This window comes from Epinephelus lanceolatus, chromosome 1 (assembly GCF_041903045.1).
Source record: "Epinephelus lanceolatus isolate andai-2023 chromosome 1, ASM4190304v1, whole genome shotgun sequence".
NCBI lineage: Eukaryota > Metazoa > Chordata > Actinopteri > Perciformes > Serranidae > Epinephelus > Epinephelus lanceolatus.
The window spans coordinates 7,045,909-7,070,502 of record NC_135734.1 but is presented as its reverse complement, the minus strand read 5'-3'; the positions used below and the strand labels follow the sequence as shown (position 1 = coordinate 7,070,502).

The following is a 24,594-nucleotide window of genomic DNA, read 5'->3' as shown; positions in this document are numbered from 1 at the left end:
TTTTAAGGCTCATAGTGGATTGTGTGGCATGCTCTTTCCCTAATCCCTTCCTTTTACTGTTCTTCTCCTCTGGTGTGCTTTGGTGTGTGTGTGTGTGTGTGTGTGTGTGTGTGTGTTTGTATCTTCTAAAAAGAGTTCAGTAATTAACAGAGATGGGGTGATGCTGGTTCAGGTTTCATAACAGCTGGGCTACAGAGATATGTGTGTGTGGTGTGTGTGTGTGTGTGTGTGTGTGTGTGCGTGTGCTGAGCAGGATGAGGGTGTGTCGGGGTGCGTCTTCATTCATGTGTGACCATGTACTGTACTTCCCCGTGCATCTGCATCCATGCATGGTGTGTGTGTGTGTGTGTGTGTGGTGTGTGTGTGATTGGCACCTCATGCCAGCCTATGCTGGGGTAGTAAATCCCCAGGGGCAGATTAGCTATTTAGTTGGATAGCGTTGGACTGACATACCACCAGATGGTTTATGCATAATGTGTGTGTGTGTGTGTGTGTGTGTGTGTGTAGGGTAGGTGTTTGCAGGTTTTGGGTGAAATCTGACTGCTGCCCCGAGGCCAAAAAGCTGTTGTGTCCCCTCTGTTGTGAAATCAGTCTGTTATTTCACAGCTCCAAAATTAAAGTAAAAAAGGCTGATTTGGATCAATTTTTTGAGCAAAACAGTTTATATGATCATCAGGAAATAGCGTTATCATAGACTTCTTCTAATGTAACTTCACAGTGCTAATATGCTTCATGCTGATTATTGTACAGTAAAGCATTAGTAAATAATCAAAACATTTGTTTTTTTGTATCATTTTAGCTTTTCTAAGGGAGTTTTTGTAATTTTGCTGGACAGCTTTATTAACATAAAACAGAAAAAAAATCTGTAAATCAGCCCAAGTGACATTGAAGGCTAATTTTCATCCTCATGAATAGATGCTAAAAAAAAAATAAAATAAATAAAAGGTAAATGCTAAAACATGAGACCAAACCTCTGTGTAACAGTAGCACAGTAGTAGTAGAGAAAAGTTGTTTTAAGTCAACAAAGGGCTCTTTACAGCAGTGCACAGGACATTGCATGCATATTTATGCATTCAAAGTATCAGTATAATACATATTATACATATTATCAAGCAAGGTGTCTCTTGATACATATTGTAAAACCTCAATAAAAACTACCTACAACACTTAAAATAATAATAATTATTATTTTAGCCCCACTCTATAACACTACACATCACCATGAACTATGATAATTAGAAATTTAAATAAAAAATTTGGAACATTACACAAGTCACGTGATCAACAGGAGGTAGTATCATTTGAGTCCTCTGAAGGCCATGGGAAGACCAAAAGTCACTCCTGTCATTTTTTTTTCCAATGATAGTTTTGCTAAACTACTTGAAGGTGCTTAGTGTTCTCATACTAAAAGCATGTGGCTACATTTCGTGTATTTGCTAATGCTAGACTAAAAACTCCGTTACTCATATGGCCCATGTTCCACTGAGAGACATGATGAAGAAATAAATAAAACAGCCTGAAACTGACCTCTACACATTTTGAATAGTTACAGTAAACACGTGTTATTAGATACAATGCTGGGAAAAAAAAGATAAAAAATGAAGTTTCATTTTAAAGAGGTACATCATACAAATGGCACAGGTTCAACACCGATTAGCCACCATTAGGTACTGATCATACCACACCAAGTGAAGCTGTAGCAGTAAAACCCTATACTGTACTGAGTGAAGGTGCGTTTAATTGCTTATGCATTCAGCTTTTCATTTATAAAAGGAGGACTAATGTTTCCTCTTTCAAAGATTTAATAGTCTTGCTGTAATTAATACAATGAGTTAATTATATTAATGTATTATTTTTGGAACTATACTAATAGAATTATAACCGTTGAGGTAATTGTAACTATATTAAACATTTAAATTAAGGGATACAAGTTCAGTCTTCTTTGTTTATTCATACAGTGGCCTGGTGGTGCCCAGTGCAGTCTCAGCCCTCCTCAATACCTCAGCTGTCCTTTATGTTATGTCATATTCACCGCCCTCATTTTCCCATATTTTCCAGGAGATATGAAATGGCAACCTTATGGTAAACACCCACCCCCACACTCCCACCTGTTTTTTTTTTTTTTTTTTTTCTTTTTTAAAAATTGATCCTGTTGTCATAGCTTTGAGCTGTGGTGTGATTTGAAACAGAGTGAAGCATTGATCCTGGTGGGGGATGGCAGCATGAGGGACAGGGATTAACAGTGGGCAGGTGGTCCTGCCATGGTTGCCAGTACACAGACCTGGCTGTCATGTGGAGGTGGTGGGGAGTAAATGAGAAATCTTTGGCTTGTGGGCTCGCTGCTGAATAATGTGGCAGGAAGAAGGGCTGAAACCACTGAGTTTACAAAAACATGGATGTAATGTCTGTGCTTTCACCAGCCTACAAGCTCCTGCGAGATCAGTCTCAAGCTCCTATTCAGGTTTACCACTCAGTGCCATCATTGTAGCTGAGGCCAGAAAGAGGTATGAGGCAAAAGCCAAAGGAACAACCCAGTTGCCAGAAAAAAAATGTTGGCATTGTACATTTTTGCACGCCACGGATACGTTACATTTCTACATTATTTTGTAGCGGATACATTGAAACTTTACATCTCAACAGTGCTGTGGTTAACATGTGGTTAGGTTTAGGAACAAAAACTACTTGGGTATGGTTAAGAAAGATCATGTTTGGGCTTAAAAAACATAGTTTTGGGGGCACAATCCCTGGTTTTGTTGTGTGTTGGTTTGAACAGTGGTCTGTAGCTTGGCAGGCATGTCACCTAGGTGACATCCCATCCACCATCCTCTCCACCTCCCAAAGACAAAGTCAGCTCATATACTACGTCACTTTAGAAATCTTGATGATTTAATATATCCAGGGTTTGCAGACACCTACAATTCCAATATTTTGTTCTGGCAACGGGGCTGTAAGCTTGGTATGAGTGGGAACACATTCATCTTTGCTCCCATGGTGATGTTTAGTTTTGTAGAATTACATTTTGCCCAAGGCAAAGGAGTTCAATTACTTGGGGTCTTGTTCATCAGTAAGGGTAGAATGGAGCGTGAGATGGATAGGTGGTTTAGCACGCTGTCTGTAGTGATGCGGCTACTGTGGTGAAGAGGGAGCTGAGCAAGAGGGCAATGATTTTGATTGATTGATCCATCTACGTCCCAACCCTCACCTATGGTCATGAGCTTTGGGTAGTAACCAAAAGAATGAGATTGCGGATACAAGTGGCTGAAATAAGTTTCCTCTGTAGGGTGGCTGGGCTCAGCCTTAAAGATAGGATGAGGAGCTCAGACATTCATAGGGACCTCAGAGTAGAACTCCTTCGTGTCGAAAGGGGTCAGTTGAGGTAATTTGAGCATCTGACCAGGATGCCTCCTGGGCACCTCCCGTTAGAGCTTCTCAAGGTATGTCTAACTGGCGGGAGGCTCCGGGGCAGACCCAAAACATAATTAAACAACATTAAATATCTTATCTGGCCTGGGAACACCTCGGGGTGCCCCAGGAGGAGCTGGAAAGCATTGCGTGGGAGAATGGCGTCTGGAGTACTTTGCTCAGCCTGCTGCCCCATGACCTGGCCCTGGATACGCAGATGAAAATGGATGGATGGATTTTGCCTTTTAAATTTTGAAATAAAACATATGCTCAAAGAATTTAGCATTTAAGATATATAAATTCAGTTTGGGAATTCACATATATATGAGACCTGTGAGCCAAAATGTCTTGTCATTAAAGTGCCATATATGGTGAGATGATAAGTAGTAATATAATATATTTCCTAGTCCTATAAAGCACCTAAATACCCCTTTGTAACTTTAAGTTAAAAGATCTTACAATTGTACATTGTAGCAAAGACACTGTGTCATTGGGATCATTCCATCAATCACATCTCAACATTATCAATCATCATTTCTGGGCAGATGATTGGAACATTTTACTGTAAAGCAGCTTGTGATTGAAGCCATATCCCACTTCAAGAATCAGTGCCACAGAGTTCCTCCTTGGCTTTGTTTCTAGGCTGATCTCTCCAGGGAGCCATGAAGGGACTCAGCTGTGAATGTAGGCCAGAGACGACACACAATCTCATGCCAGAATATAAACACAGCTACACACCTACCTACGCACACAGACAGTTCATACTGTAGATATACAGTGTGGTCTACTACACTGTCTTCATCCTAACCATCTGTCACTGTCTCTGGGTCTTTGCTCGTAGGTCCTCGGCGCGGCTGTCAGGAGAACTGCCCTAGCCAGTCAGGAGAGGCGAGGGACGAGGCCGGCCAATCGGAGGGAGAGAGATGTTGGGGCAGGGCAGCCATGTGGCCCTGGCTCTTGTGTCATTACTGTTGCTACTGTGGCATGAAGCAGCACCAATTGAAGTCCCACAAGACCGTAAGTCACTCAGCAATCATCAAATCCACTTTAAGGCAATATGTTACAGCAAATGGTGATACAAATGCTGCACCAAAAACTATGACACAGTTTATTTAGTCGAAGAAGTTGGCTGAGATAGAGGGCTCTGGTTTATGTGTGCTGCTGGGATTGCTGCAGCCCCACTGACTCGCTGTCTGGAAAACAGTACTTTGGACAAGCAAATGGTAATATTAAGGTAGTTATTGTGTTCCATTCAGTGTCAGTGGGGTTGCAGCAATATACAGGTTTCAAGGTATACCATGATATATAAATTGAGTTATCAAACCGTGTGCATTTGTTTATCTACAGCACTGAAAAAAAAAATGCAATTGACTTAGACTCTCCCCTTGTTTTTAGTTATTTTCTAAGGGGAGACTTACACATACTTCCATTTACAAAATGGTTTCAAGTCTCAATTATAGTGTTAAAATGTATTTTTTTTTAACCAACAATAACTCTTCCATTTTCATTCCTTTAAGGGTCATACTGACTGATGATAATATGAATTCTTTAATACTGTGATGTGATGAAACAGAGGTATTTTCTGAGATGGTTATCGTACTGTGAAAATCTTATGCCGTTGCAACCCTAAGAGTCAGATTCTGCCAACCATTTCTAGCTCAGGTTTTTACAAACTCTTTTAACTGCATACTGTTGACATAAGCTGACACAGAACAAGGAGCTGTTTGCAGGTTTGCCTAAAAGTCGTTGCTTCAAGCCCTTTTGTAAAGGGCTGATAATTTTAGAATTTATCACGAGTGAGACACATTTTGTAAATCCATTCATTGTGAGTTCAATGAGTGAATATCATATAAATTGAAAAGTATTGTATTTCATGTCTCCATCTGCTGGTGAGCCATTACAATAAGAGCATACATGCATAACATGATGTTAATTTCACTACAAAGAAGACTTGATGATCACTGAAATTAGGTTGGGAAAAAAAGTGGCTATATCAATATCAGTATCGGTTATCGGCCAAATACGTTGTAATATATTGGTGTATTGGATCAAAGAATCCAACATCGTACCCTACATACTACAGTCCCCTGCTGGACTCAAACAGGGTACATTGGGGGTGCAGGGTTTGTGTTTCAGACTACTAGACCACCAAAATGCTCAGATATAACAACAGCAACAAATGCTATAAAAATCTGATCTTTATTTAAAATGTTTTTAGAAGGGCTCACGAAAATAGCATTGTGACACTAAACCATACATACTTGGACAAAAATTTGAATTTGCGGAGTTAAGTACGTAAGGAACACAAGTTGGAAGCAACAAAATGATGTAAAAATCTCTAAATAAACACATAAATAATGGTCCCATCCCTAAGTCTTAACACACAATAAGAAGCCAAAATGTGTTGACAGGTTTCAAAATATTTTAGCATTTATTTTGAAAATATGAAACCATAAGAATGTTGCTAGAGCTGTGGCAGTGGGGACATTAACATGTGATTATCATGTGAACAGACTGCATCATATCCCTGGGTAATTGTGTTTCACTGGGTGGCTCCCTCACTACAAATACAAAGATGATGGGTCTGCATTGGTTCCAACATGCACATATAATTATATTATATAGATATGCATCCAATACACACACAGTCATACACATTCTCATACCTGCCATTATGACAAGTATAAAAGCCTGACTGAATCCTGCTGTTAAATAGATTCCTGAGGGGATTGGGAACAAAAGCACAAAGAAGGAAGGGAGGACTCTCTCCTTACTTGCACTACACGCACACACACATACACACGCACGCACGCACGCACGCACGCACGCACACACGCACACACGCACATACACACTAACAAACATACTCCTTTTTCATAGCAAAGATGAATGTTTCACAATGAAAAATGATTTGATACTGAGAGAACACCAAGGACACCTGGCCTATATGTCCCATACACAACTGACACACACACACACAGCAGTCAGCCGTCAGCTGCTCTGCCTTCTATTTCTCAGCCCCCCCATGGCGCTGTCTCTCGCTCTGTTTTTTTTATAAGCCTGACCTTTCAACCCTGGACTTATGATGCTCTATTGATCTGATACAAACACACACACACATATGCACACACCCTGCCCAACTGAGACCATTTGGATAAAACCCCTAAACCCAGTAACCTCTCCTAAATGTATTCCCCACACTGTTTTTGGTGCAAAATGAAAAAAACAAAACAAAAACAGAGTCTCTTAAAATGCGTACGAACAAATCTCTGAATCTGGAGGGATGAGATCTGGAAAACAAGGTCATAAACCAAGCTTAGGCTCGCAACTAATATTTTATTACCTGCAGGTCTCCATCAGAATAAAGTGCTGTTTTTTAAAAAAAAATAAAAATAATAGTTGCTATACCTTAATAAAAACTATATTTACCTTTTGCTTCAGATCTCATCTCTTTGTCCCTGGCTTTAAAGGCATCCATGCTCCAAACTGACTAATGTGCCAAGATCTCCCTCGCAAATTGTTTTAACTTGGTTGGACTAACATTTTCCAAAATACTTCAGTTTAACCATCATCACATAGATGACATTTTATGTTTTAAAGTATCAAACATCACGTTATTATCACATGCAGTTAGGCACCTAAAATAAGTCACATTACACACTTCACTGTCTATTCAGTGCTGTCCTTTATTAGGCTGTTGTTGTCTGTCAGCACACAGCTCACTCACCAGAAGATCTGTGTGCTTACCCTGTGTGCATAAAAAAGATGTTGTAACATCTCATCCACTATCTGCGTCATAAGTCTACAGCCTGGCGCCTTCTCATAAATTTGTCAAATCTCAATAGTGATGGCTAAGCCTCCATAGTGAGGATAGCTATTGATTCCAAATCCAAAAAAGAAAACATCTAGAATAAAATGGAAAACAAAGGAAAATAGAGAATTTAATAGTGATTGGACAGATTTGTTTGCTTTCACCACTAATTCTGCAAAGTTTAAGTACCAAATAATCCCAAAGAGCCAACTGCAGAGTAGTTTCTTTATTGTAAAATATATTAATGACTGCTCATTTAGACCTTTTAGGAATGTTGATAGGCTAATGTAGATTAGATAGGCTGCATTGCCATCGTTATAATGCTCAAAATGTATTGTGGCTCCAGACAGATTTTTTAACATTTTTTTGGCTGGAAAAGGCTTTTGATAGTAAAGGTTGTTGACCCCTGGTTTAGGGTTAGTGGCACAATCCCCGCTGGAAAAACAGCACTGGATCCCTAAAAAACACCCATGTTTGGTGCCTAAAAAGCCGCTAGAAACACAGTGATAACTTGCTAAAAAAAACAAATGGGTTTTCTTGTTTGTTGGTCTTGAACAGTGGTCGACAGCTTCACAGGTGTCTCACTTAGGTTTGATGCCATCCACCATCCCCTCCACCTCCTGATCACAAAGTTAGCTCAATTACTACTCTACTTATGAAAAAGTAAGGTACTCGTGGTTTGCAGAAATGTACAATGTCAGTATTTATTTCTGTCAACTGGGCTGGGAATTTGAATCGGTTTATGGCATTCTATTAGCTCTCCATTATTCAGGCACAGTTGCAAAAACAATGTAAATATGGGTCTTTTAAATGGCTCACTAAGCATGACACTCTTCCCTTGTAGCTTTTTGTCAAAGCCAACTAAGGGATTACATGCTTCACAGTGTGTTGATGGTTTAATTCAGTAGACAGAATGAGAAGTCCCATCCCCCTCTTTTCCTTATGTCTCCTTATCTGCTTCACAGCAAACTGCACTCCTGACCTTTATTGATGAGTGCTTTCCGCACATCCCTACAGGACACACACACACACACACACACACACACACACACACACACACACACACACAAACACTCAATTTTTACATATTAACATCTAAAGTGCATTTGATGAATGTCAGTTCAGTATAAAGGTCTGTGGAGTTACACTGTAGCTGACAGAACACACTCATCATTATTCAATGGATTAAATATGAAAAACATGTAGGCGATAACACACAAAAGCGAATAGCAGCACAGCTCCAAGTGTGGTCACATGCACGCACCGCACACACCTTATATCAGGGCTTGTCTGTCATGCACAAGGTCAAGCTGCTGACACAGGGTCACTTTATCATTGTGTGTGTGTGTGTGTGTGTGTGTGTGTGTGTGTTCCTTTGTCAGTGGGAAAGGAGCTTAAATCAAAAACAGGCTGGCAAGTCCATATTACCACTAAATATCTACACATGCAGGTGTTTTGTACATTAACAGCATTTGCTTAAATAAGATTGATCTCCAGTTGAATAGATTCTTATTAGTGTTGCATTACAGTGTCTCCACATGCACCTGAATTAAGCAACGTTACACACTTCACTGTCAGGTCAGAGCTGTCCTTCATCAGGCTGTTGTTATCAGTCAGCACACAGCTCACTTGACAGAAGAAAATGTTGGCATTGTAAATTTATGCAAACCATTGATAAGTTACATTTGTACATCTCATACGCATCATATTAACATTTTAAAAGTGATGTACTATATGAACCAACTTTGTCATCAGGACGTGTAGGGGATGGTGGATGGCCTGACACCTAAGTGAGATGCCTACCAAGCTGCAAACTACTGTTCAAGTCCAACAAACAACAAAAGTGGTTGTAACCTGTCATTTTTCCCCAGTGGCTTTTTAGCCAGCAAAGTGGATGTTTTTTATAGACTTGTTACTGTGTTTCCCATGGGGATAGTGTCACAGAAAGCAACTGTTTTTTACCAAGACATCGCTGCGTTTCCACCTGGGATAGTGCCATGAAAACTCATTGTCTTTAAGCTCAAACACAATCTTTTCCTAACCATAACAGTGTGGTTTTTGTGCCTAAACCTAACCACATGATAATAGAGTGTTGTTGAAATGTAAAGTTTCATCATATCCACTACAAAATAATGTACAAATGTAATCTGTCTGTAATCTTCTACCAATTGTGTTGCAGCACTTTATTTCAGATTGTCAATTAAAAAGCCAGTCTAATCATATCCAGCATGCATTACAAGATGACTGCACAAACATAAATGAGATTTATACCCTAATCATGCATTTACCAAAGTGGACAAAATGATGCAATATGGAAAAAAGTTTTTTCTGACATTCATTTAATCAACTTATTATAACCCAGTCCACCTCCTCACTTTCCTTTGGCCCTTCAGAAACCAAAACTCATTTGAATCACATACAGAATCTGGCTGCTGAGGAAGAGTGAGTCATGATCCCACTTACTGAGATGAAATGAAATGAAAGTCAGAGGGAAATACAAACTGCCTCCTCGCCAGCAGTAAGCAGCAATCCACCCAGACAAAGCTGAGCTCATCAACAGTAGATCTTTAGTCTCTCTGGTGTCTTTGATTTTGTGAGAGATTTCGTGAGTTGGCCGGGTGAGAAAACATGAATGTGCTGCCTCAAGTTAAAAATAGACTTCTCTGCTTTTATCATAGTGCCCAATACAATAGTGCATGTGTGAAAAATTCTTTTAAATTATAAAAACACCCACATCAGTAGTAAAATAAACTTAATATAGCCCTGTGCCAACTTTAAACATGTGCTAGCCTCCCAAATACAGCCAAGTATGTTAAGCTTTAAAGGCAGTTTCTTCCCTTGTTATTACTCAGTTATTTGCAATTGAAATAAACAGCATGACACTGTGTTAAAGTTTTTGATTTACAGTCTAAAGCATTACATGTGTGTTGTCTTTCTCCTCCGTACTGCTCACCGTTTGCTGATATGGGAACTCCTTACAGGTGAGTCCTCAGTCCTCTGTTTCATTCTATAGATCACAGTTCTCTCTTACATGTTTAGAGCAACTAATTTAGATATTTTATTACATAAACTCTTCATAACATCACTGTAATCTGTAGTATTGGTTCTCAAGTGGTCCGCCCTCAAGGTTCAGATTTCCCCTCAAGCAACAGTTCACAGTCCACGCATACAGGCCAGTGGATCCAATCAGTACTTCCCATTGTGCTATACCTCTTTAATTTGATTCCACAAAATGAAACTAAAACAACTAAATCAGATTACTGAAACAATGCTATATTTTTATTTTATTGTGTTTCTGTGTTGTCCGTATGTCTGTACATTCCATTCTTGTGAACGCAATATCTCAAGAATGCCTTTAAGGAATTTCTTCAAATTTGGCACAAACATATACTTGGATTCAATGATAAACTGATCAATGTCACCTCATCTTTCTTATTCTTGTGAACGTGATACCTCAAGAACACTGTGAGGGAATATCTTCAAATGTGACACAAATGTCCCTTTGGACTAAAGAATAAACTGATCAGAATTTGGTGGTCAAAGGTCAAAAGTCAAGGTCACTGTGACCTCACAAAATGTGATATTGGCCATAACTCAAGAATTAATTATGACAAAACTTCCCACAAATGTCTAATTGGTTGTAATGATGATTTTGTATGTAAAAGGTCAAAGGTTAACTTCACCGTGACATCTTAATATTCAGCATAAAGCACTTTTTCTGGCCATTACTTAGTGTCATATGTCAGGGAACAGAAGGTGAGACATTTGGTCAGACACCGAGTTGGTGACACTAATCTTAGGTGTTCACCTTGAGTCTGAGCTAATTGTATAGATCTTCTGTGTGTGAAGCATCCATGTTTTCACAGACATGGACGTAAATGATAAGAGAAACGTAACTGGTGTGCAGAGGCATACAACCGTTGGGCAGTAATTTAGTTTGACCATATCACAAGAGAAGGTTTAATTAAAGGAACGCCATACAGCTGCAGTGCTGCAAATAATTAAGAAAGACAAACCCAGACCAGCACTTTGCTGCAAAATACTTTTTATTTCCCATTTTGTCTTCAGTGTAAGTAAAACAGTTGATTATGTTCTATGGTGTTCTGTGGTGTTCACCTGTATTGTAAAGTCATAGGCAGTACCACCACTACCCTCCAGGAAGACAAAAATGCTATTTAAAAATAGAAGCACTGCTCTGGAAAATTAATAATATTTTAAAGAAAAAACGTTCTTTAACTAAACTGAACCACCTAATGCACGGTACCAGTTGGGAACCACTGAGCTGAACATAACATGATACTATAAATGTTTATATGTCTCTAATATGATTAACAATCACATTACAATTTGTCCATGCTTCTTTTTGTCTCTCTTTGGCTTTACATTGGACTAACAGCAAAGATCCTGCAAGACTGTAAGTGTTTCTTTTTTAATATGTCACTGCTAATGTTTCTATCCCTCCTAGTCATTTTATAGCTATTAGCTTGCAGCTTGCAATGCTGCAGTGGCATTGCAAGCTGCAAGCAATTTGACTGTGAAAAGACCGAACATTACACACTCAACAACTGCTATTTACAGGTTCTTTCTACGCTTGCTCCATAGAGGTGAAACACACTGATAGAGTAGATTTCAGAAAAGATTCTGCTGATGACCAGTTGAACCCTGTGGGACACACTTGCTGACCAGTTAGATTAAGAGATCTGTGATTTAAAAAAAAAAAAAAAAAAAAAAGGTATAATAAAATAGATCATTGGTTTTAAGAAGCAGTATGTGCATATGAATTACACCGAGGAATAACAGCATCACATAGCAATACAGCATCGATAGTTCAAAGTTAGTTTGTAGAATGTGAGTCTCGGAGCATGTGGAATAAGCTGATACGTCTAGGAGTAATTTCCATAGCAATTATCTCTCATAGCTTGGCTTTTATCACAAGCAAGCATACTATTAAATACTCTTATGGTTGCCATAGCAACATGAGGGATATGTATAATACAGTCCTTTCTCAGTTGTGGATGAGATTAGCTGGAATAGCTTCAATTACAGAGTGAAACTGTTCTCTCGTCTCCGTCCTCTGTGTTTGACAGGAATTCATTCTCAGTGCAGTCATAGAGCTTTCTTTTACAGCATCAAGCTCCTCCTTTAATCTAGCAGGCGGCTGGCCCTCTGAAGTGCTTGTTATCTTGTATTGTGTGTACAGTATGTGTGAGTGTGTGTGTGCACTTGTGTACAGTGTTCGATGCACAGCCCCTGCAGGGCTCAGTGAGCTGGAAATGCAAAAGGGCAGAGAAATGTTGGCTGTGTGGTGTGTCTGTGCTGCTGAGGGGTTTGATGAGCCATTAAATATGCATAATAGACTGAACACAGCTGGGGAGGTAGAAACTATGATCTATTTATTTCTTGTATCAGAATATAGAACAAGCTTGAACTGATCTATAAAAAATGAATAAAGAAAAAAAGATGAATCATTGGAAATGTAAATGGAAAAAATTGAAAAGTGCAGGATGTCCTCATAAACTGTTTGTACGTTTTCCTAGGAAAAGTAATGCATCAAAATTTGTACATATCCCACAAAATAATCAGCCAGTAATTCATGCATAAGCCACGTATGTTGGAGGGTAGCAATCACATGACCAATATGCTGATGGGACTTATGGAGGAAATGGTCTCAACTGGTCCACTAAGGACATTGGTTGGGATGGTGGATGGGTCACAGAGCACAGGACCTTCCCCCATGAGACCAGTGTATGGAACTGTGTGAACTCTGAGTCATGTTTCTTTTCCCAAGACTAACCACAATAACTTTACGTGCTTAAACCTAATCTATGTAATTTAGCGTTAATTTCGGAACTTTTTTTGGATGTACAGACAGTAGTGGGGCTCTGACTCTGGGAACAACCAGTAACCCAGAACCAGGCGAACGTGGAGGTCTGCGAGTTGTATAATTCTAGGTCAGGAGATCTTGGACCTAAACCATTCAGCGATTTACAGACAAGCAATAGAATTTTGTAGTTGATTCTGTCAGAAACTGGTAGCCAGTGTAGTGATCTGAGAACTGGAGCTATATGCTGAGCCTTTGAGGTCCTTGTTACAACGACATTCTGGATCAGCTGGAGCTGTCTGTCTGAAAGCTTCATGTAAATTGGTATATTTAGTAAATGAAAACCCATGTTGTCTAGAGTGCACTCAAATGGAAGTAAAGCAGCACTGTGTGTGTGTGTGTGTGCATTATGTGTGAACAGCTATAGTCCTGTAACCTTCTATCTGTGTCTCCCCTCCTCCCACAGTAAAGCAGCCCCCAACTATAGTCAAACAGTCAGTGAAGGACTACATTGTTGACCCCAGAGATAACATCATCATCGAGTGTGAGGCCAAGGGCAACCCAGTGCCAACGTAAGCAGTACACACACACACACACATGCACACAGCCTCACAACACACTCACTTATCTGTCCTCTGCTCATTACTTAGAGTTTTAAGGAATTGATCCAATTGCAGGGACACAAGCAGATGATATGTTTAAGGTGGCTACACAGCATATTTTATTATTAGCTTTATATTTCTATTTTAGAATAATCATATCACTTAGGCTACTAGCAAGGCTGCGTAATCTGATCATAAAATAAGCATTTTATTTCATATTTTACATGGAGGTTTTTGTCTTCACCCTATTACAGTGGATGAGGTTTAATTTGTGGTGCCTACTGATATCAAAGATTATATTTAAAATATTCAACAGCAACAGCTCTTTTCCAAAACAGTGTCCCTATAATTGCTCCTGATAAGTAAACCGAGGCAGTAGTTATAATAAATACTATTGTAAAGTGTTAGTATGTCATAAAGAAGCCATAGTGTATCACGAGAAATGTCATAAAACAATGGAGGAATATGTCAGTCAGTGTGTGCATTTTTCCTGTAATCCCCTCAATCATGTGTAGGCTCCAAGCATCCACCTCCAAGGCTAAAACATGAAGCCAGTGCATTAGTGCCAAAAACTGCAGTTCCTCCAATGGCCACTTGAGGCTGGTTCCAAAACAGTCAGACCCCGTAGACCCTGATGTTATAATGCCTAACTTCACAGCAGAAATAAACATACACAGCTTGGTACAAAAAACAGTTTGGTCTCTGTAGCTAATTTCAGTATTCATGACAGCTGTGTGGGGGGTGAGTTTTATTTATACTCACTCATTAAGGCTGAAAGTTACACATATTTAAAGATGGGGCTGCTTGAGTGACAGGTTATCTGCGAGGCATTGCTGTGGGGCGCTCCTTCACAGCTCCACCCTCTTGTCCAAATATGGTCACTTGTGGCTTCAAGAAAAAAACAAGATGGCAATGGCTGAAATGCAGAACTCAAGGCTTCAAAACGGCAATCCACAAACCAATGGGTGATGTCAGGGTAGCAACCTATATCTATGGCTGGCTCCCTAAAATAGTTCTCAGTCATCAAAACTTTAAGAAACCCTGATCTAAGATTTTTGTTTCAAAAGCTCCAAAATGGTCAGTTTAGCTTTAAAGTTTCTAAAACATTGCCCTGTGGGGAATTCCCCCCACACCCCCCTGGACGGTCACAGATGGTGAAGGTGATCACGGCCCTGCAGCAAACTGTGAAATCAGTGGGGCACGCCTTTGATGGAAATTAAATTAGGATAGAGCAACTGAAGTTTATTGATGTAGGATAGTGTGCCACTTCATAAGAAAGTTTGAAAAACCTTGCAGGTAACTCAGCTGAAAAACTCACAGTGTGATTAGTGTCGACTTGACAAACTGACAGGCTGCAGACTGTGTGCACCGATCAGACGCAGCTGCAGAGTAATCAGGAAAATGCAGCACAGCTGAGGACAGATCAGTCCAGGAAAGATCCATGTGATGCTGATTCCTCCTCTTCTTTTCCTTCCCACTGTCTATCTATTCATGCCATTTACTCAGGCTTACTGTCTCTCTCTGTCTTCTCTCTCCATTCTCTCCTTTGCTGCTGTTTGTCACCCTGGTCTGTCTGTCCTTGGTGTCTCCTTGCCTTCCTGTCTCTCTCTGTCCATCCATCCATGCCTCTCTCTGCCAGTGATAGTTATGCAGAGTGACAGTGCCACTCAGATCTGCTGTTCTGCCACTCTGTCTGTCTCTCTCACACACGCACAATTATACAATTTCACCTTAGCCAAATCTTTCTTTTTCAGTGACCCTCTTCTCCTTCTGCTGAATTGTGTCTTACCCTGAAGCTCCTTTCATGCCCTCTAACAACTCTATATACTCAGTGTGACACCTGTCTGCCTGCTCTCTACAGCATTAACCTGACAAGTGGTCTGTTGTGCTTTTTGCTCTCTCTTTCTGTCTCTGCGACCCCCCCACACTGTCCTTCCATGACCTCCACTCCACTCACTGTGTCAGGCTGTCTGCTCCTGCTGCTGTAAACCCAACAAAAAGACAAACCCGGGGCGTCAGTGGCTTAGTGGTAGAGCAGGCGCCCCATGTACAAGGCTGTTGCCGCAGTGGTCCAGGTTCAACTCCAGCCTGTGGCCCTTTGCTGCATGTCACTCCCTCTCTCTCTCCCCCTTTCACACTCATCTGTCCTATTGATTAAAGGCTTAAAAATGCCTGAAAAAATATCTTAAAAAAAAAAAAGAAAACTCAAACCCAACTCTTACCTAAGAACAAATCCCAAATAAGAAACCTGGTGGTTGATTAATGAAGCTGATGTTGGTGAACAGGTAACAATTTCATGTTTAGATGGTTATTAAAAGGTGTTTTTCATCTGATTGCAAGCAAGACATGATGGATGATGGATTGCAAGTTTACTCATTTACATCTATATAAATTTTTCTTTATCCTCCCAAAGCCAGTTGGAGGAAGGGGTGACTGTAGACAGGGATCAATAGAGAGCATAAATAAGCTGGATTAGTCTACGTCCCTTTTGGATCTCTCTCTCTCTCTCTCATTGTTCTCATTCACAAATTTTTTTTCCCTCTCTCCTCTTCCTTATTTCCTCTTTTGTTCTCCACAGCCACCCCCCCCCCCACACACACACACACACATACACACACACACAAAGGTACAGTTAAAAACTTGCTGTAATATACACCAAATCACGTACATGCATACATCGACATATACATATACATAATTCATACTCAGAATCAGATTTATACGTCACACACACACACACACACACACACACACACACACACACACACACACACACACACTCACTCACTTAGTCTTCAGTGGTTACATCACTGGGGGTATGACCAGCTCAGGACAGTGGTGCATTGTTTATTTGGAGACCAATTGGCTTTACGTAAGACACACAAACACACACACACACACTTGCATACTCACACGGATTCTTGTGTACACATACACATTTACACAACCTCACAATAAGGCACTCACGGCCACTCTTCCATGCATACATACTGGCTCTCCCCTTCCCAGGACAGGCATTGTGCTCCAATAATGCACTCAGTTGACTATTCATGCTCATGAAACATTCAGCGTAAGGGATCGTTCACTTATTCACTCACAGTCAGTCTCTCACAACGCAACACATGCCACAATACACACACACACACACACACACACACACACACAGCTCTGGTCTCCAGAGCTTCAATAGTGGCCCATTGTTCGGGCTCAGTGCTGTGCTGCACCTCAAACAGGCCCAGGCTTAACTGTATCTCTCCTAAAAATGACAGGAAGCATCTTTTGCAAATCCCCGCTCATCACTAAAAATAGTGGTGCGTTATGTAAGCATATTGAGTGTTCTTCACTAATCAGGGAGCCCTCTGGAAACACCACATGGAGCAGGATTAAGCTACATCACTATTACAAGCACATGGAGAGCGTGTGGTGTGGTGGATTTCTGTGCGGCTGTCATGCGGCAGTTGAGTAATGTAAGATGGCAACCACATGGCAGGCGAAGGACTTTCACATTTTCTGGTTGTTGAAACAATTAAAAGTCCATGTTAACGTGGTGATAGCCCAGTGGCAATGCCTCAGGCCTAGATAACCTTACATCTTTCCCCTGCCTGATTTTTTTTCCTCTTGGCCAAGTGTGCTATCAAGTCCTATCATGGCATACACACCACCACAGCACACACCACCCTGCTCTTCTGGTGACACGAACCAAATCTTAATCTTTAACAAAAAGAAGTAGCTTGATGTTGTCAGACACTTATATAACAATCTGAGTCTGTCAGTGTCAAAAACAAGCATTTTAAGTGGACATAAATTGATGTTTGGAACATGCCTCGAGTGGTTACATTGCAGCCTGTTTCACAGCTGCCGGCTGCAGCAGTCTCACTCAATTCTGGATTAATTTCAGAAATTGTTGTTCCCATTAGTTACTCAAACACAATAACATGGAAAAATAGGGTCCAGGTTGGAAAAAACAAAGTTACCCTTTAACTGTGATTAAAAAAGTGGTGACATTGAAGTGACAGAAAATACTTAGTGATTAAACTGTAGAGAGAAGCTCAGAGCAGGGGTGGTTATGGCAGTTCCCTTCAAACTTAACCTTTGTTTTTTTGGCTATTTATGTGTTAAGTTGGCCCATTGGTTGTAATGCATTGAAGGTATGGCTAGTTTCCACACTGTCAACTTTTAAGGTCTGTCTCTTATAAATGTCCTGTGAAAGAAAGGCAATTAAAGTTTGCCGCAACCAGAAAGGTTGTTTTAACCTCCTAATAAATATCACATAAAGGGACATCAGCAGAGTGAAGTTCATTTTCCAGGGATCAACATTGGTAAAATGCTAACTCTTTGATTGGTTCTCTTCTGGCTCAGGTTCTCATGGCGAAGGAACGGGAAGTTTTTCAACATTGGAAAAGATCCCAGGGTGACGATGCGTAAACGCTCGGGAACTCTGGAGATCGGTTTTCGTAGCGGAGGACGACCAGAAGACTATGAGGGAGAGTACCAGTGTTTTGCCACCAATGACTTTGGAGTGGCTCTGTCCAACAAAATCCTGCTCCGGGTCTCAAGTAAGAATACACCAGAACAGACACATTATGACACAAATTCCAAAGAAATCTGTTTCAATCAAAACATTGTGGTATCTTATATCAGAATGACTCATGAAGTTCTCATGAATGTCCATTGCAGTTTGACTGTGCTTGCTTCAAAATATCTTCTGACCACAACTGCAACCAGCAGAAATGCCCTACAACACAGAGAAGAACAGTAGCAGTGGGACACTTTGTCTGAGGGACAAAATTTTGTTATCCCTGCCTGACCCTTGTTTGACTGGAATTCTTGTCATATATCATTTCTCACATCTCTGTCTCTCTGTCCTCCCTCCCCTTCCCTCCCCCTTCTACTTCCATCCCCTGTCCTCATCATTCAGAGGCTCCTCTGTGGCCTAAAGAAGTGCTGGAGCCAGTGGTGGTGACTGAAGGCTCCTCGCTGGTTCTACCCTGCAACCCCCCACCGGGCCTGCCTCCTCCGTTCACATTTTGGATGAACAGTGGTGAGCAACAATTACACACAAATATACACACAGAAGAAGACTGAGTATATTTCTCTTTTTTTTATATGTTGTATGTATCATCTTTGTGTCCGGATGGTTTTCTCTACTGCCATTACTGTATCAGCCAGTAAAAATGACACTTTCACCCATTATCGGATGCAGTTTTATCATCGTAAGGTAGAAAGTGACATGCAGGAAAGGTTTTTATAGTGGTGCAGCAGCAGGTGACAAATGTTTGTTTACTGGGTTTTACACCAAGGGGGGAGTAGAGGTGAATAATGACTCCTCCATATTCCATATTCCTCAAGAAAACAGACAATGCATATAACAGGCTGAACTTGATGCGGCATCCAAGAACGTCAACAACCAACACACCCAGGCAACCTTGCACGTCATATCTCCACATGGAAACTCCATGACCAAATGTTAATTTGTGATGAGGTCAGAGTGAGAATGTGTTGGCCAACCATATTACAGTGCAGAGGGAAGCCTGCATCTTCCTTACTGCTAGCTCATCTAGCACCACTAAGCTAGCTAATCTTACTGATAATGTTACTGTGTTGATGCATGCTTCCTTCTGCATTGTGATTTGGTTGTTTGGGTGTAGTTCAATAGAAAGAAAATAGTTCCTTCATGATACTGCTCACAACAAGGTCTGTGGATTATTTTGAGTAACCAGGCCATGATTTCTGGAGACAGATATAAATGCTGAGTTTTTCAAATGTATTTCTTTGGTGCTTTGAGCACTCATCTGCATCATTCTTATGTTTACTGTCATTATGTTTTGTTTTTTTTTAAAGAGCTGCCTAGTAACGTCAATAAGCATCCCCACAGAAGAGCAATCTAGATGCTGAGAAGTGCATTTTATTTGTTTTTAGTCCATTTAAATTGTGATAGGCCAGAGGTCTATCAGGTCATCTAGAGGCAGGCTTTATTCCCCTCCTTTCATTGCAGTTTGTCTCAAATGACCTCTGAGTATTTCATTTAGTCTTTTATCCCTCATGCTGTTGTCTCTCGCAGTTTCTCTCTTTCAGCAGTTGGGAGGAGACATTACAGTCTCAGGCCACTCTAGCATCTTATCATCACCTCTCTCCTTTGCACTGTATTGTCCTTCTCCCAAGTGGGTTACACTACAGTACTGCTGACCCAGTGTGTGTGTGTGTATGTATGTGTGTGTGTGTGTGTGTGTGTGTGTGTGAGTAGACCTCATGTCCAGCCAGAAGCCATTTTATCAGCCACAGACACTGTAAAAAGTACTTTTAACAACAGGAACATTGCCTGAATAACTTGAAAATACTATTTATTACCTGAAAACCTTTTAAAGAAGAATTTACATTTACATTAGATTTCGTTCCCAATTAAAAAGATGCAGTTTCCCTATGGAAACTTGATCCACGCCAAATGACTCACACACAGACACTAATATATACACTCAGATACACCACAGTACATCAGTGGGTCATGTAGCCCAGACACTGTAACACGCCTGATTAGGACTGCTGGCCTGGCTGCTGATTGGTCCTGGGGCATTGTCTTGACGAGCATACGGCTCACGTCGGCTGGCGCAGTTTCAGAGTGTGGCTGATGGTCTGTCTGGACGTCTGTGTGGGTGTGCTTCAAGTTAACGTTTGCCTGTAGCGACTGTAGGATGACACATCGGCTAGGTCAGCAGAGCTAACTTGACCAGACGTTGAACTGAATTGTGAGTGAAAATATACACATCCAACAATCTACAAGATAGTGGTCAGCCTTAAAGGCCTCTTTGCTTACATTTAGATAGATCATATTTTTAGCTTTTGATACAAGATGTGAGAGATCAGTTGGTGATGATAGCTTTGATTTCTTGAAAAATAAACCTGCTCTGTTTCAGACAAGAACTCTTTCCCTGCAGAGGATCTGTGGTTGGAATCATAGACTGAGAATCTATAGCTACTTATTCACTTCAGTAAAGTTGTGGGGCATGCACATTTAAAAAAAAAAAAAGACTGGTCAACATCAAAGCAGTAGATGCAACAATATCCAGGTTTGTAGATCATAGAATGGATCAATCTCAAAATACACTGGATGCTGCATTTCCATAATGCAACTGATTTTTTCACTGCCTGCTTGATCAAAACCCACCTCTATCAAACTCCATGAACGTAATATGAAATTTGTAGCACAACCCATGGTTGTATGATGAGACCTTGGAAGTGGGATGCCATTCATTTTTACGAGAGTTGCTCAGTGGCACATGATGCCAAAAAAGCTCATTGGGTCCATAGAGCAGGCGCACTAGAGACTTCCGCTGGCCAAGTCGGCTACTTCTGGTTTAGCTCTCTGCCAACTTGAATAGGGATAAAGTGATTTAAACTTGCTGCTCTTCTACACTTTTCAAATGTTATCGGACCAAATAGATTAAAGTGCTGATAGTGAAACAAGTCATTTTGCAAGGGTTGTGACACTTAGTATAATGTATCCACTGATTTACAGACATCCCTTTCCCAAAGTAATTGTGTGGGAAAAATTCTTTCTGGGCCCTATGGCATCAGATGACAGACTTGGGAGTTGTTTCCCCACGCTTTGGCTACTAGGAAAATTGGCTTGAAAGCCTAGCTCGCTTCCTGGGGGTGTGGTATAACCCCATAAATTCTGCACATAAAAGTAAAATAGGAAGTAGTAAATTAAATTACATGGCATATGCAAAACATAATTATCCAAATATAATCACAAACTTACAAATTATTATCCAAAATGTATAGAGCATAACTCAACAGTATAGAAAATAGCCATTGTACTACATGTTTTACATAGTCCTCTCCATTAATAGAATAGAATTGAGTAGATTTGATTAGAATTGAAATCTTTAAATCTTTGGAAATTTGTCTTTGGCCCTACACACATATAAACACTTAAAAACTTTCTCTGTCATGGGTTAGGCCCAATCCCAATACACCCCTTGCCCCTACCGCTTCACCCTTATTCATTTTGTGCATTCATGTCTTGGGGTAGGGCATCAAGATTCTTGTTGGGGTAGAGGGGTAGGGTGAGGTATTATGGCTACATGGCCCGCAAAAAAGAGTTTTTTTAGAGGCACACTCCAAAGTGAATGTTAAGAGTGATAATCAGCAAGATGGCTGGACAAGCCACAAAAGAAACCAGCAAATGTGTTTTCTTTGAAAAAAAATTATGATAACCATCATTTTGTCTTAGTTTAACATTGTTTTAAGGCAAGCAGAACAAAAGACATTGCTAGAATGCCGATGTCTCGATAGATAACTAGTTAGCTAACTAACATTACATTGTCATTGCTGACTGGTGCATGACAGTCCTGCATTTTGACATATTGTCAGGTCGCATTCCCCTCTTTGATGGCATATAATGCCCAAATGTAACTGAAGTCCAGCAGCAGTGAAGGTGCTGCACTTTGTACCTCTCCTTTACTATCAGTGCAGACTGGCAGGGTAGGAGCATGGGTTGCTAACGTTAGCCTACAGAGCACTGCTTGTTGCCTGGTAATGAAGCCGATTTCTTTGACCAATTGATAGTGTGAAACTTGCACTGCAATCACAAGCACTCTGACAACCTCAAAAGGCTTCCTGTAGCCAGCGCAAGAAAAATCACCACAGCAGAAGATGCCATATTCACAACATCTAGTAACACTTGTCACATCTATTTACAGAAACACCACGACAATGACAACTAATGACATATCAGGGTCTTGATGGGTTGTCCCATTTCATTGGGGAGGTTTTCACCATAAACCCTTGAAAACGAGGGGTAGGGGTAAAAATGAGAAATGAGATTGGACCTTCAGATATATGAGATACCTCTAACCCCTAACCCTTACAATAATTAGGTAGTAAGTGCACCAAACAGGTGTGATGAAAGTGCTAAATCTTTTAGGAAACAATTAGAGAATTACAGACCCCTAAATAAAGTGATACTGTGACTTCAAAATCACAACTATATTCTTCCCAACAATAATAATGTGTATTTCTTAAAGTCTTATGTCATTACTCGGCCAAGCTTAAGTTTATATTTGAGTTTAACATTCAAACTGCAAATCCACATGTATTTGTTGTTTCTTGTAGGAAATGATTTAGGAAATGAATTGTTAATGGCAACTTCTAGCTATTATTAATGCTGAGCTTTCTATTAGGTACTGTACAGATCAAACTGTTGGTGTGATTTCATTACTCCTCTATCTCCCTCTCCATCCTGCCCTCGCCCTTCTCCGCCCTGTCCTCTGTTCGCCCCGTGTCTTTCAGCTATGACTCCGATCCCTCAGGATAAGAGAGTGTCCATGGGTCTGAACGGAGACCTCTACTTCTCAAATGTTTTGGCCAAAGATGCTCACACTGACTACAGCTGCAATGCTCGCTTCCTTTTCACACACACCATCCAGCAGAAGAACCCCTTCACACTCAAAGTTCTGACCAGTGAGTAGACGACAAACACACACACACACACACACACACACACACACACACACTCTCTCTCTCTCTCTCTCTCTCTCTCTCTCTCTCTCTCTCTCTCTCTCTCTCTCTCTCTCTCTCCCTCTGTGTCTGCTATAGGTGTTTTGATCATATACCAATTCAACCGAAATGGAGTATTACATATCTCCATCTAGAGGTGATGGCATGACATGACATATTTTCATCATAACCTTCATTTACATTTTCTCAGGTTGTTGAAGAACAGAGAAGACAATAAAATGTCATCATAATATAACATGAAATCTTTTCCCTCAGATCTGTGAGTGTCGTCAGGTCCTGTAGGTGTGTTGTGTGTGGACTGATGAGCCACTGTGTGTGCCTGTGTTTTCAGAGGAGCCGTATAATGACACATCTTACAATGCCACTGACCCCTATGGTGGTGAGTGACTTCCTATCAGGACAGCTCCGCTTCCTGTCCACCTCCTTAGTCATGTCCTGCAGTAACATGGCTGGCATACTAACCTGCTAGCAAAACAAAGTCATCCACTGACCTCAGACACAAATTTAACCCCCTAACTGCTCTCTATGTGTATTGTAGAAATCACTGTGTGGCCTTGTGTGGAAAAGCAAATGTTTCAGATTGAATCAAAATCTACATGTATTCCATCTACTGGAGTTATTTTTGTCTGGGTCGAAACCGAATTGATTAATTAAAAAAATAATAAAAACAACTATTCCCCTCATTACATCTAACAAAGATCATACAGCCTAGACAAGAAAAGACACTGCCACATTAGATTTAATGAGCAACAATGTTAGAGTGTGCTTGAACTGTTGCTTCTTACATTCTAATTAAGTGTCTTCAGATCACTCTGGGGAGCTTTGGATTAATATAACACATTTGGGAAAGTTGGGCTTACCGAACATAGAGATATTGTTGTTTGTTTGAGACAGTCTCATCATCTAAACATTTTAGCTTAATTGGATCTTGCAGCAGTCGATTTTTTTCCAGATTTAAATCTCAAAAACTAGTGAGGTCTAGCCTGACCTCACCATGCATGGTTTACACTGTTTCATCATACAAGATTCAAGAATTCTATTGTCACTGTGCACTTGCGTCATCCTCAAATGGCGTATTGTCTTAAAGACTTCACACTTTTTTTTTAAACAAAGATCACAATAAGGCATGAAACAAATATGTTGTTGAAAAACAAATATGTTGTTGATTGAAGCTGCTGGTATTTTGTGTTTGTATGTTTAAATCTGACTGTTTCTTGCCCACAAGTGCTTCCTAGAGCAGCAGTTCTTGTCTTTCCTTAACATTAGAATAAACTATGTAAAACCTATTTGACCATCTTGACACACAACAGCTCTCCACTGAAACATAACTGACAACACCAGAAACAATTTAATGGAAAATGCTGCAGCAGTATCCAATTTCTCCTATTCATTTTGAGTAGCGTCAGTCAGCTGTTTATTAAATGTAGAATCAAATCAAA

The 24,594-nt window shown here is 40.4% G+C and overlaps 1 protein-coding gene across 21 annotated transcripts in view; it reads left to right on the top strand.

The window, feature by feature from the left end:
• Window positions 1–24,594, top strand: part of nfasca (neurofascin homolog (chicken) a) — a 209,465-nt gene that overhangs the window by 113,635 nt on the left and 71,236 nt on the right. For 12 of the 21 annotated variants that reach the window (XM_078171016.1, XM_078170957.1, XM_078170934.1 and 9 more), the window contains 7 exons: window positions 4,244–4,419; window positions 11,610–11,627; window positions 13,501–13,606; window positions 17,996–18,192; window positions 18,555–18,677; window positions 22,928–23,098; window positions 23,487–23,534. In XM_078171016.1, coding sequence (XP_078027142.1) covers window positions 4,326–4,419; window positions 11,610–11,627; window positions 13,501–13,606; window positions 17,996–18,192; window positions 18,555–18,677; window positions 22,928–23,098; window positions 23,487–23,534 — 757 coding nt within the window. In that variant the 5' untranslated portion in view covers window positions 4,244–4,325. Of the gene's footprint in view, window positions 1–4,243; window positions 4,420–11,609; window positions 11,628–13,500; window positions 13,607–17,995; window positions 18,193–18,554; window positions 18,678–22,927; window positions 23,099–23,486; window positions 23,535–24,594 lie in introns of those variants that run through there. The other 9 variants (XM_078171178.1, XM_078171219.1, XM_033627379.2 and 6 more) reach the window with 4 other exon arrangements.